This window comes from Lynx rufus, unplaced genomic scaffold, assembly GCF_022079265.1.
Source record: "Lynx rufus isolate CCGP_SWC_20201006 ecotype Redwood Valley unplaced genomic scaffold, mLynRuf1.p SCAF_24, whole genome shotgun sequence".
Classification (NCBI taxonomy): domain Eukaryota; kingdom Metazoa; phylum Chordata; class Mammalia; order Carnivora; family Felidae; genus Lynx; species Lynx rufus.
In genome coordinates, this window is record NW_025814839.1 from 282,260 (window position 1) to 294,721 (window position 12,462).

A 12,462-nucleotide genomic window follows, 5' to 3' on the forward strand; every position below is an offset into this window, starting at 1 on the left:
GCTTCCCGCGTGCGCGCAGACAGGGACGGAGCGCTAAGGCCGCAGCCCTGGCCGCACCGGGGTGCCGGCGACCCCAGGGCCCGGGCTCCGGGGTCGGCAGGGGGGGCAGGGCAGGGTACCCAGGTGTGTAGGAGCCTTGATGGGGCAACTGCATCCTGAGATTGTGCTCTGGGGCCGGGACGGGCAGGTCTGGCCTTGAAGAAGGCCGCCCCTGCCTCTACCCCTGTGCCCCCCGCACCACTCACCCTTCCTCCTCCCCACCCCTCCCGCAGCCACCGTCAACAACAGTTCTGACACGGAGAGCATCCCCTCCCCCCGCGCCGAGGCCGCCAAGGACGTGGGGCAGAACGGGCCCAAGCCCCCGCCTGCCCCAGGCGCCGACGTGCCAGCCCCTGAGCCGCCCACACCACCGCCGGAGGATGCGCTGGCCCCCGCCGAGCCCGCCCCGGCCCCCGAAGCCGCCGGCCCGCCCACGCCCCCACCGGCACCCCCATCGCCCACCGCACCCCCTCCTGTGGTCCCCAAGGAGGAGAAGGAAGAAGAGGTTGCCACGGCCCCCCTGGTGGCAGAGGAGGAGGAGCAGAAGCCCCCCGTGGCCCAGGAGCTGTCCGTGGACGTGGGCAAGTCAGAGGAGCCTGCCGAGGCGCCCCCCACAGAGCCCATCAAGAGCGAATGCAAAGAGGAGGCCCCGGAGGACGGGCCCCACAAGGGCAAAGGAGGCCCTGAGGCCAGCCTGGAGGCCGCCCCCGAGGGGGCCCTCAAGGTGGAGAAGAAAGAGGGCGGCGGCCCTGGGGGCAAAGCCCCCACGACCAAGGGAGCAGGGGCCCCCCAGGACAGCGACTCCAGCGCCACCTGCAGTGCGGACGAGGTGGATGAGCCCGAGGGCGGCGACAAGAACAGGTGAGCGGTGGGCACACCGGGAGGCGGCTTCTGTCCCCCGCAAAACCTCTGTGCCTGCCCTCGGGGAGCGCGGCCCGGCTGGAGGAGGGGGCGGTCGAGGGGGAAGCGCGCCGGGCGGGGGCGGGGGTGGGGGGCTGGCTTCCGGGGCTGCAGCACGAAGCCCCGCGACCCGGGTGGCCGGAGGTGTGCCGGTGCGGCCGGGGCCCTGCCACTGTGCCGGCGGCTGGCCGTGCTCGGTGCTCGGCACCCCCACCGCTGCCTCCGTGTCCGTGTGCCGTTTTCCCCGTGTTTCTTTTCCTCGCGAGGGCACCGTCCTGGGATTTGGGGCCACCCGAATGACCCCATCTGAACTCGATCGCGTCTGCAAAGAGCCTGTTTTCCAAATTAGGTCACGTTCACAAGTCCCTGGCTGTTAGGACTTGAACGTGTTTGGGGTGGGGTGGGGGCGGGGGTCACAATTCCATCCTTAACAGGGCCGGTGCCAAGGCCCGGGGGTGGGAAGGAGCCCGTGTGCTGCGGGCGGAGTGCCGGAGTGACCCAGCGAGGGTCAGCTGGCCGTGCCAGCTCCTGGCCCCGTTCTCAGGGGAATGCTCTGCTCAGCCGGCTGTGACTTAGGCTCTGAGAACAGCCAGCTGCCAACGCGGGGCGATGCGCGGGGGTGAGAGAGGCCTGCCACGTCCCGGCGGACAGTGGTGCGGGTCTGCCTGAGGCTGCTGGTCGCAGGATCCCGAGGTCACTGGCGGCTCCTGTCCCGTCCGCCAAGGGTCTGGGTGCAGGAACTTGGGGCCCGTGTCCTGGCTCCCAACGGATTGAGCTGTTGAGGCCGCTCTCCTGCTGGGGTGGCCTGGAGGGACCCCGTGCCGTTTCTGTTTGGACGCCACTGGTTCTGAGATGCGTTCCTCCCTTTCTCACTTTTGTCTCTGCCCCTGGCACAGGACGGTTCTCACCCCAAGCCCCGGAGCGCTGGATTTTAGCCACTTTTGGCACAGATGCTTGGGGACCCTGAGACCCTCGGCCAGAAGCAAAGCTCATACCCCGGATTCGGGGCCGGTTGCGGGCAGCTGAGGGCAGAGGTACAGAGGCCCACTCCCACCCACATCTGGACACTGGAGGAATGTTTTCTAGTGAGGCAGGCGGGTCATTTTTATTTTGACTAAAAACAGTGCGGTCTGTTGTCTCTCCTCTCCCGTCTCTCGGAAAAGTTCTGGGCAGAGCGAGAGGGAGGAAAATCTGACTTTCAAATCGCCAAGTTCACTCGGAGCCTTTCCTCTGCCCCGTGATTCACCTTGGGGCACGTTAGAATGGCAAGTTCTAGAACATTCCATGGGGAAATCAGATTCATCCAGAGCTCGTTGGGTCTTCACACGTTCCACAAAAGGAGATGAGCCACGTTGTCCCCAGGTTTCCGTCTCCAGGGGTCCCTGGGGGCCACCACCGGCAGCCTCACCCCACCTGTGTCAGGAGGAGGACAGTCTGGTGGGTGGCCCTGTGACAGGCAGAGGCCGGGCCAGCTTCCGGGGGCTCAGAGCTCCTGAGCTTGCCCTTGGAAAACAGTGCCCTCAGTGGAGGATTGGGCCCACGGCCAGGGTCCAGCCACTCCGCTCGCTCTTTGTGCCTGGGTAATGGGGTCAGGGCGGACTGCTCCCCACCCTGCTCCTGCTGGCCGTGGGGACGGAGTCATGGAAACATATGTTTCTGCTCTTAGCGGGAAGAGTGCTGAGCTCATGGGGCAGCCGTGCTGATAAGCCGCCTCCCGGAGTGTGTTTGGGCTCACGTGGCCTGCCCAGACTGGGGAGCTGGGAAGGCTGGGCTCAGCCCCCCTCACCCCCTGGATCCCTCTGGCCGGGCCTGAAGGCCCCGCACCCCCAGCAGAACAGCCCCACCCGGGGGACGTGTCCTCCCCCTGCCCCGTCCTGCTGGGTCTGGCTCTGTCCCCTCTTCCTGCCTGGACGTCCAGCATTCGATCCCCGGGGAGCAGCAGCCCCGGGCTGGGAGTCAGGACACCTGGTTTAGTCACGCCCTGTGTGACCGAGGCTGGGCCCCCGCCCTCAGAGCCAGGCTGGACCGAGGCCAGCTCGCTGACCTCTTCCTGGCTGGCCGCCTGCCACCCCTCCCTCCCCCCCCGGCCGCGGCCGCGCAGGCAAGATGCGTCAGAGCAGGCCCTGGCAGCCAGGGCCTCCCGGAAGGGCTGGCGGGACGGGTGGGCCCCCGCACGACCCCAGGTCCTGGCCGCCCGCCCCCCCCGCCCTCCTTCCCGCCTGGCGGCCCTGGACGCGCCCAAGATGCGTGTGGTTCTGGCCCCCGCCGGCCGACCTTTGGAGGGAGGAATCCTGTTCTGCTCTCGCTGTCTGTCACCTTCTGCAGGCAGGTTGGCCGGGAGTTTTCTTGGCTGCCGACCAGAGATAGTGGCCCCGATTGCAAAGCCTAGAGCTCGCCTGCCCTCCTCTGTCCCAGTTTCCAGAGAAGGTGCCTTGGCACTTTCTCGTGGGCTGGGGACCTCGGAGAGCCCCTTCCCCTGGGCCTCAGTGTCCCCGCTGCGGGCTCACCGTGAGCGGCACAGACAGGCCTGGTGCCAGGCTCACACACGCTAGGTGCTCAGCGAACAGCTTGCCGCCTGTGGGTCCGCTGCGGGAACGCTGCAGGTTTCCTCCGAGAGCCGCTGGAGTGTGGGTTCTTCCACCGCGCCCTTGAAATTCTGCAAGAATCCTACCAGCAGTTTCCCTGTCGTTGCTTTATTCCGTAAATCACCGGGCACCAGTGCGCGTCAGGTGCCCTTCTAGGTGGGAGGGATGCTGGGAACAGAACGGGTGAGCCCTGATTCCAGAGCGCTTCTGCTCTGGTAGGAGCGGCCAGCAAGGCACGGGAACATTAAAGGGGCGGAACAACTGTTCCTGTGATGAGTGGGTGATGGGAAGATCGGGGTGTGGGGAGCAGTCAGGGAGGCCTCTGAGGAGGTGGCGTGGGAGGGCGATCAGAGCCGGTGGTGGGAGGTGTGGGCAGGAACAGGCAGTGGAAAGGCCCTGTGGCCGCATGAGCTTCTGCTCGGTGGAGGCCAAAGAGGCCTGAGGTGGGGTGGAGCGAGGGAGATGGGCGGGGAGAAGGTGACAGAGGAGGTGACAGGTTCCCTCCCTCTCCAGCCCCAGCGCGGCAGCGAGGATGATCTCAGCCTGGTGATAATGGGGAAGCCAAGGGGGGCACTAGTGAAGAGGGGCGCCCTGTCGCAGACCCAGAGCGTCCCCAGCCCCCTGTTGCTCATCGGTCACCCCCCCTCCAGCCCTGGCCCTCCAGCGTGGGAAGGAAACCCACAGTGACTGGGAGATCCCCTGTCCTGCTCAGCCCAGGGTGCTGCTGTCGGTATTCTGTGCGTGTGCTCCCTTGTTCCCCCAGAGAACAGTTCCCGGTGGCAGGGGTGGGGAGGGGGGTGACGGTCCTCACGCCCATTTTACAGATGAGGAAACTGAGGCACAGTGGTTCAGTCATACGGCTGAAGGTGGGATTCGAACGGGGAGCGTGAGCCCTGAACTGCTCCCGGCCGTGCTGCCGCCTTCCCCTGCCTCTCCCGGGTCACATGGCTGGTGCCAGGCTCCGAGAGCCCCGCCCCACCCGGGCCTCCCGAGAGGAAAATAAAAGCTGCTGTCTTCCAAGAAAACAAAGGAAAGAGAACAGAGGCCCAGCCGCCCCTGAGGAGGCTCCTGGAGGCGGTGCTCAGCCGCTGTGGCTGCTGGAACGAGGGGAGGTTGGGAGCGGTGGGAGCGCCCGTCTTCCCGTGCCTTTGGGGGTTCCGGACCCTGAGGCCTGTGAAGGACTTGAACCCAGACCCTTGCTCTGGGATGCCACCCTCTTACAGTGAGGGGTGGGGCTGGCTGCGGAGCGTGGCGCCCGTGGCCCCAGTCCCCACTGAGCTCCTGCCTCCCTCTGAGGGGGTGCTCAGGCAAGAGGGGTCCGGGTCTCTGTGCGTGCCCCCAGCGCTTGCTTGTGGAGAGCCTTAGAGGGGCAGCCCCTGCCCTTCTGCCCTCCAGTCTGACTTGCCCCTCCCTGGGTGAGGAGGTGGGGAAACCAAGGCAGGCACAGGCTCCAGGGGAAGGCCCTGGTTCACGGCCCAGTTGGCGGGGACCAGACACTTTGCTTTATGCGTGCTCTAAAAGCATTTACGCAGACACAAAATGTTACTTCTCAACTTTAATACTTGTGTCTGTGTTTTTGTGTATGCATCAAATACGACATCTTACTGTTCCTGGAAGCAATACGGTTAATCAAACTCTTGATTTTACGGCTGGCATACAGTACGTTCTTTTTTTTTTTTTTCTTTTTTCTTTTTTCTCGTGACAGCTTTATTGAGATATAATTCACATAGCGTACTACGTAGCCGTTAACGTGCACAGCTGAGCGGAACGGGTTTTAGTCTGTTCACAGAGACGTGCGGCCATCACGGCCGTTGAAGCCCAGAACGTTTTCGTCACCCCCCACCCCCACCCCAGAGAAACGCTGTGCTCAGCCCCCCTCCCCGCGCCGCCCCCGGCCCCCCACTCCCCTAGCTTCTGTCTCTGGGTTTGCCTCCTCTGGGCATTTCATCCCGGTGGATTCATGCGTGTGGCCTTTTGCGTCTGGCTTCTGTCACTTGGCACGTGGTTTTCCAGATCCTCCCGGTACTTTCTCCCCCTTATGGCTGATTCCTATTTCACCGTGTGGACGGACCACGTTTTGTGTATCCTTGAAGCCGATTCTGGGCACATGGGTGGTTTCTCACCTTTTGGCCGTGGCGACAGTGCCTCTGCGACCTTAGCGAACCGACCTTGTGCGCGCGTGTGTGGACCCGTGTCCTCAGTTCTCCTGGGCAGACGCCCCCAGAGTGGGACCGCCAGGTCAGATGGTAACCGTCTTGCCTTTGCAGTAACTGCCGGGCTTCTTCCGCAGCGGCTGCAGCGTGTTCGTTCTTAAGTTCAGGTTAACGAGGGCCCGTTGGTTTCAGTGGATGCTGGCAGGCGGAGGGGAGGGGAGGCCGGCTGAGGGGGCAGTTGAGGCAGGTGGGGCACATCAGGACTGCTGAGGGCGCGGGTGCTCACGCCCGTCGGGGTGCCTGGTGCAGGGGGGCAGGGAGGGGCGGCGGCCACAGGGGAGGGAGGCCCGAAGCCCTCGGAGCATGAGCAGGGCAGGTAGAGAGGTGAGGGCGGGCGGGCGGGGAGGACCGTGGAGGCCGGCGGAGCACGGAGAAGTCAGGACGACCTTCCCCCGCGCGCCAGGGGCAGCCCCGGCGGGCGTCACCGCGTCTGTCTCTGCTCAGCCGAGCGTGTGGCAGACGCGGGCGGGAGGCGGTACCCGCAGGACGGGCTGTCATGGCCGTGGCTCGGCGGCTCGGCCACCACGGAGAGCAGAAGGCGCCCGGGCCTCGAGTCGGGTGTGCGCCCTGTTCCGTCCCCAGGAAGGAGGCACGTTTACCTCACGGCTGGGCGTCTGGCTCCGGCAGCTGGGCGCAGAGAGCCGCGAGCCACGTCCTCGTTGTCACGGCCCTTGCCTGGAAGGCGGCGGCTGTGGCTTACGGTCTGCACGTGGCGTCGCCTGACCCGGTCACGGCACACAGTAGGGGCTGTGCCAACAGAGCCCTCTGGCCGTGGGGACCCGGCCTCAGCTTTGCCCCCCCCCCCCCCCCGCCCCCGGGCGAGTCCCGGCCCAGGGCCAGTGCCCTCGCACACCCTGATGGGTCACCGGTGGCGTCCCTCAGGCAGAGGTTGGATCCCGGGTCTCTCCGTGCTCCCCGGGCACAGCGCTGGGTCTGCTGTGTGCTCAGCAAGTGCAGGTCTCGGGAGGGACTCAGGAGCTGGGCGGGAACCTGGCAGCCCGGGTGGGGAGGTGAGGGTCAGGCCGGGGCAGACTGAGATCCCACCTCAGAGACCCCTTGCCGACGAGGGAGGCGGACAGGGGCTGTGGCAGCTTGCTGTGCCCAGTACTCTGGGGTTTCCTGGAAATCCCTGAGGACTTCCTGAAGGAGGTGACGCCCGTGAAGAGGGCAGGCTGTGTCTGGGTGCCCCTGCACGGGCGGGGCCCCGTCCCTGGCGTCCACTTGGGCCCTGCCAGGTGCCCCGGGCGGGTTCCCGGTCGTGTGTGTCAGCAGCAGACGAGGCGACCGCGCTCTGCGGAATGAAGCACTTACGGGCCGGGTTCGGCTCGCGGCCGTGCTTGTGGCTGATGGGCAGACGGGTGCACGCTGACCGGGCCCTGCACACGAAGCTTGCAGCCCGTGTGCTTCCAGCGCCTCAGAAGCGGCGGGCCGGTGAGGTGCGAGTTCTGGTTCAGCGGGCGGCTTCCCCGGCTCCTGCCTCCAGTACGTGGGGTCCACTCAGCTCCACGCCGGGCACCTGAACCTCCCCTGTGTGGGTGATGAATAATCTCCCTGAATCTCTTAAGCTCGCCGAGCCTTAATCTGGTTGAGTCTTCGGCTTTGCTGCAGCTCTGGAAGAGCCCTGCGCGGCGCGGGCCCCGAGTCTCGGCTTCCCTGGGACTTTGCTTGCCTGGGGCTGTCTCGGGGGGGGGGGTGGGTATTGAATCCTGGCCTGGGCCTCTGGGCTGGGCTTGGAGCGGGTCTTGGCTCCTCACGGACCCGGCCGGGACCAGAGGAGGGAGGGAGGAGTCGCCTGGCCCCGTTCCCCGCCCCCCCGCGTCCTGGTTGGTCTCCTCGGCCGGGTGACCCTGGACATTTGCCCCGCTTCTGGCGGCCCCCTCCGGCCGGGTCCTGCAGGGCTGGAGCCCGGAGAGGCCAGCGGTGAGCCTGTGGGCTGACGCTCCTCTCCCCCTCAGGCTGCTGTCACCACGGCCCAGCCTCCTCACCCCGAGCAGTGACACCAGGGCCAACGCCTCCCCCCAGAAGCCGCTGGACCTGAAGCAGCTGAAGCAGCGGGCGGCCGCCATACCCCCGATCGTGAGTGCCCGGGCGTCCCTCCCGCACCCCAGGACTCCTGCGAGGAAGGCAGCAGCCCCCCACGCCCCCCACCCTCAGCCCCGGTTCAGGGAGGCGGCGCAGGAGGGCGGGTGCCCAGCTCCGGGGGGGCCGGGGGGGGGGCAGCACCTGCAGCCTCGCTCTTCTCGGCCCTTCCCGGCAGCCTCCTGTTTCCTGGAGAAATCCCCGTGGAGATGAGGCGGGCGTGCAGGGTGGGGCTCTGGAGGAACCAGGGAGCTTGCGGCCTGCGGGTCTCCCTCCCGCCCTCCCGGCCCGGTGCCCGCGCGGGCCCTTGCGGCCCGAGGGGCCGCGCCCACCGTGCCCACCTCCGCCCTGCCCCCCGAGGCTTCTCCAGAGCTCCCCCAGACCAGGGAGGGCAGGACATCCCCCGGCCGTCTCAGCGCCGTGGGCAGAAAGGCGGGGAGACCCCGTGGGAGGCGCCCCAGGAGAGGCTGTGGGGAGCCCCGAGGCCGCGCAGGCAGAGCCCCTCGGAGGAGCCCCCTCGTCACAACGGCCCGGCCTCTCTGAGGAGGTGCGGCCGGGGGGCTGCGGGCTGGGGGGCTTTCGGAGTGAGGGGCACGGGGCGGGCCAGGCTGTGCTGTACGGCCAGCTGCCAGGGCCGGGCGCGGTCCTGCTCGTCCGTCCCGACCTCCCAGACCCGCGGAGACTCGGGGCAGGGGGCACGGGCGGCCACACCCCGCGCCCCTTCTGCAAAGACCTACCCTCCCGCCCCCTGAGCTGCGCGCCTTTCAACACCTCGCCGCCTTGGCCTTCGGGCTTGTCACCTGCGGGGGGCCTGGAAGGCTTTCCCCGATCTCTGCGGCCCACGGACGGCCTGTCAAGATACTCATTTCCCCTCGCTTCTCCCAGCAGGTCACCAAAGTCCACGAGCCCCCCCGGGAGGACGCGGCTCCCCCTGCCCCCCCGCCGCCACAGCACCTGCAGCCGGAGAACGACACCCCCCAGCAGCCCGGCAACAGCCCCCGAGGCAAAAGCAGGAGCCCCGTGCCTCCTGCTGAGAAGGAGGGTGAGTGGGCGCCCGTGGCCGTGGTGGAGAGTAGGGGGGCGTGGGGGGCACGACGGGGACGGGGATGAGGGCCGTCCGTGCGCGTGGGCCGGCTGTCGCGGCTCCGAGCCTGTAGGGGCAGGCGAGCCGGGTAGGTGAGCGGAAGCGGTGGAGGCGAGGCAGTGGGGCATGCTGGGAACGGTGGCGAACCGGGAGCTCCTGGTCTGAGGCGGGCACCCGCTGGCTTCCGCCGAGTCACCCCGTGGCGGTGCGGGCCTGCCGTTGTTCTTCCGGAGAAGCCAGGAACCCGTGTTTTCACGTGAGATCTGGTTTCTCGGCACTGGCAACGTTAGAAGTTGTTCAAAGACGCCGTGTCTGCACGCAAGCGCGTCTGTGGCACAGCCTCTGATTCCACGGGATTCCGCCCACGTGTGAGCTTCTAGAGCCGTAGAGGAGGCTCGGCGCCCAGCTGGCAGCGGCTCTGGGCCCCGGGCCGGAAGCGCTGCCCCACTCCAGCGCTCACCCTGACCTTGCTCCAGGCCGAGGTCGCCGGGTCCAGCGGGGAGCCCGTGGGGTAATTCCCGGAGCAGCTGTGTTACGGCAGCTGCCCGGGGCGCGCTTTGCTGTGGCCACGGGAAGCTCAAGGTCAGGAGACGGGCCAGGCGTGGTTTCTTGCGTTCTGCGGTTTCTCTCTGCCTCACGCTCCCCATCGGGCCCAGGAAGTTCCAGGCCCGTGTCCCCGAAGGGGCGCCCTTCCCCGTTCAGCCTGGCGCGCGGTGGGTCGGTGCGCATCAGAGGTGCTGGGCGCAGTTCCTCCAGGGGCCCCCCCGCGCCGGGCCAGCCTCGGGTCCCGCTGGCCACTCGAGGGGTCGGAGGGCGGGTGCCACCTGCACCCGCTTCTCACGTACAGAGCCCTTCCCTAGGAAGCCGGATTGGCCCTTGGCCGTGGGCCCCCTTGAGGGTGCTGCTGTGCGCCTGTGTGAGAACAAAAAGCAGGGCCGTCCCTGAGGGAGGCCCGCTCCACGCTTCCCACTAGTGACACGGGCCTGCCAGACATGCCCCGTGTAGTCATCCTGCCCCCTCGCCTCCCCGAGTCCACTCTCCCCTGCTGCGCGAAGTCTTAGACGCCACCCACACGCGCGGGCGGGGGTGCACCCTGGCCGGCACGCAGGCTGTCTGCTGGCCACTGGGTCGGGACACTTGTTGAACACCTGTGATGGCCGAGTGCCGTGCCAGGCGGCGGGGAGTTGGCAGTGAGCAAGGTGAAAGGATCGAGGGCTCTTTTTGTGGTTGAGAAGGACGGTAAGCCAGGACACACGCAGAAAGAAGGAGTCATTCACGTAATTAAAGAACGAAACAGGGTCGGGGAGGCTCAGAGGAGGGGTCTCTGTGGAGGTGAGGTCATGGGAAGATGTGGGGAAAGGGCATTCATTCCAGGCAGAGGGAATAGCACACGCAAAGGCCCTGGGGTAGGGACAAGCTTGGTGTGTTTGGGGAGCTGCCAAAAGGTGGATATGGGCGGTGAGGGGGTGGGAGAGAGGATCAGAGCAGGAAAACTGGGGCCCGGATTACGTAGGGCCTCGTAGGCCACGGTGCTACAGGGATTCTGTCTCGGGTGTAGGAGAGGCCTCTTTGGGAGGCATTTTGATGTGTCTGTGCTGTGGGGAGTAATCTGATTTATATTTTGGAAAGATGTCCCTCTCTCTCTGGCCATTGTTGAGGAGGAAGGGCTACAGGGAGTTGTGGGCAGATGGGGGAGGCCACCGTGCTGCTCCCGACCAGCTGTGGTGGCAGTCTGGACTGCAGGGTGACCGCGGAGGCGGGGAGTTTGTTTCAGAGGCAGAAGGCAGCCGGGCCTGCTGAGGGACCCGAGTGGGGATGAGGGCGCGGGGTGTCTGCCTCCTCCCGGGACCCTGCCAGCCCCCCACGCTGGGACCAGGACGCCTCACTGCAGGGAGGAGCCGGGCCTGGCTCTGGAGAACATTCCAGGCTCGGGGCACCAGCCCAGGGGTTTGCTGCGTGGCAAGGCCAGGGCCCCAAGCAGCTCTGACCCGTGCCGGATCTGAGCAGGGCTAGGCCACCCTCGGGTGGCCGGGCATCACCCGGGGCCAGCCAGGACCTGCTGGGACAGGTCATGGGCGCGTCCTGGGTGCCACCACCGGTGGTTTCTGATTGCAGCGGGGGGGGGGGGGCTGGGGCTGTTTTCCTGGAACGGCTCCCCGCGGCAGACAGCGCCCCTGGCCTCAGGCACCATTCTGGTCTCTCGGGAGCTCCCCTGCTTCCCGGCTCCTGCGTGGGCTCCCCCGGGGCCAGCTGGAGGAACAGGTTGTCTCTCCAGGCCCCTGGCCTCCCGCCCAGGCTGGCCCGGCCCCAGGAGCCCCCCAGCCCCCACCCCTGCCCACCACAGCCCAGGCTGAGCTGCAGGAGGCAGGGGTGGGTAGCTGGACGAGCGAGGCCCGGGGGGGGGGGGCGCCTCCATCAGGGGCTGTTGAATGCCTACACGCGGTTGTTCCCCACATCTGCGACCCCCTCCTGTGGGCTGCCCGCCTCTCCAGGGCATGGGTCCCGGGGGCTCGGTCTCTCGTGGGAGAGCTGTGGAGAATCCGGAGCGGGCCCACCTGCGCCGCCACCTGCTGTGCCTGTGGCAGGCCTCACTGCTCCGTGCCAACGCGCCATCGGAGGTGGCCCGAGAGACCACACCTGCCCGCTGTTCCTGCCCCAGGGGTGGAGAGTTCTGGGGTTTCCCAGTTGTGTCTCCTGCCTGGCTTCTCAGCCACTCACCTCCCCTAGTCGCTGAGCCAGCCCTCGAGGGAGAGGTTCGGAGCTTGGGGCAGGTTTCAGGAGGGTAGGAGGTGGGCGGGCGAATGCCGTGACCACAGACCCGGGCCCCTGGCCTCTGGCCGTGGCTGCGGGGTGTCCCCAGGCCTGAGAACCTGGGGCCAGCTTTCATTCATCTTCCTGTGGGCACAGTGCCTAGTGAAGGTTAAGGTCACAGTCTGTAGCCCGACCGCCCGGGCTCGAAGCCGCTTCCCCTCCCAGCGGTGGGCCTTTGACCTGATGACTTTGCCTCTCCTGGCCTCAGTTTTCCCAGCTGTAAAATGGAGACGGTGATAGTTCCGTTTAGGGTGCAGTGAGGATAAACGAGTCGGTACACAAACAGGGCTTCGAGTGCCGGCTCGTGGGAGGCTGTGGGAGGGCCTTCGTCTCCTGTTCTGTTATCTGTGGCTGCAGAGGCCAGGAGGTTGAGGGTTCAAATCCCGACTTGGCCACGTATTCGATGGTGACCTTGGATAACTCCACCGATGTGTCTGTACCTCAGTTTCCCCCTCCACGCAACAGATCTGGTAACGGCCTCCTTCTCGCAAGCTTGCTGCTTGGATCTATGCTGGCGGGATGCTTAGCACAGTGCCTGGCACACAGTACGTGCTCAGCAAACAGGCGGCCGCGATGGTCGTTGTTATCCCAAGGGTCTGCACCTCCGGTCGGCCCTCCTGCCAGGGCATACGTATCGAAGCGAGCCTTCGTCACTGTGCAGAGGCCAGCGAGCTTGTTCTAGAAAGAGCCGGACAGTCAGTATTTCAGACTTTACGGGCCAGACGGTCTCTGCTGCAGCTACTCAGCTGTG

General features: G+C 66.7%; 1 protein-coding gene across 1 annotated transcript in view; it reads left to right on the forward strand.

The window, feature by feature from the left end:
* The window catches only part of NCOR2 (nuclear receptor corepressor 2), a 182,405-nt gene that overhangs the window by 140,290 nt on the left and 29,653 nt on the right, over positions 1–12,462 (forward strand). Inside the window, 3 exon segments of the mRNA XM_047088379.1 lie at positions 273–900; positions 7,693–7,813; positions 8,702–8,858. Of these exon segments, the coding sequence (XP_046944335.1) occupies positions 273–900; positions 7,693–7,813; positions 8,702–8,858 (906 nt within the window).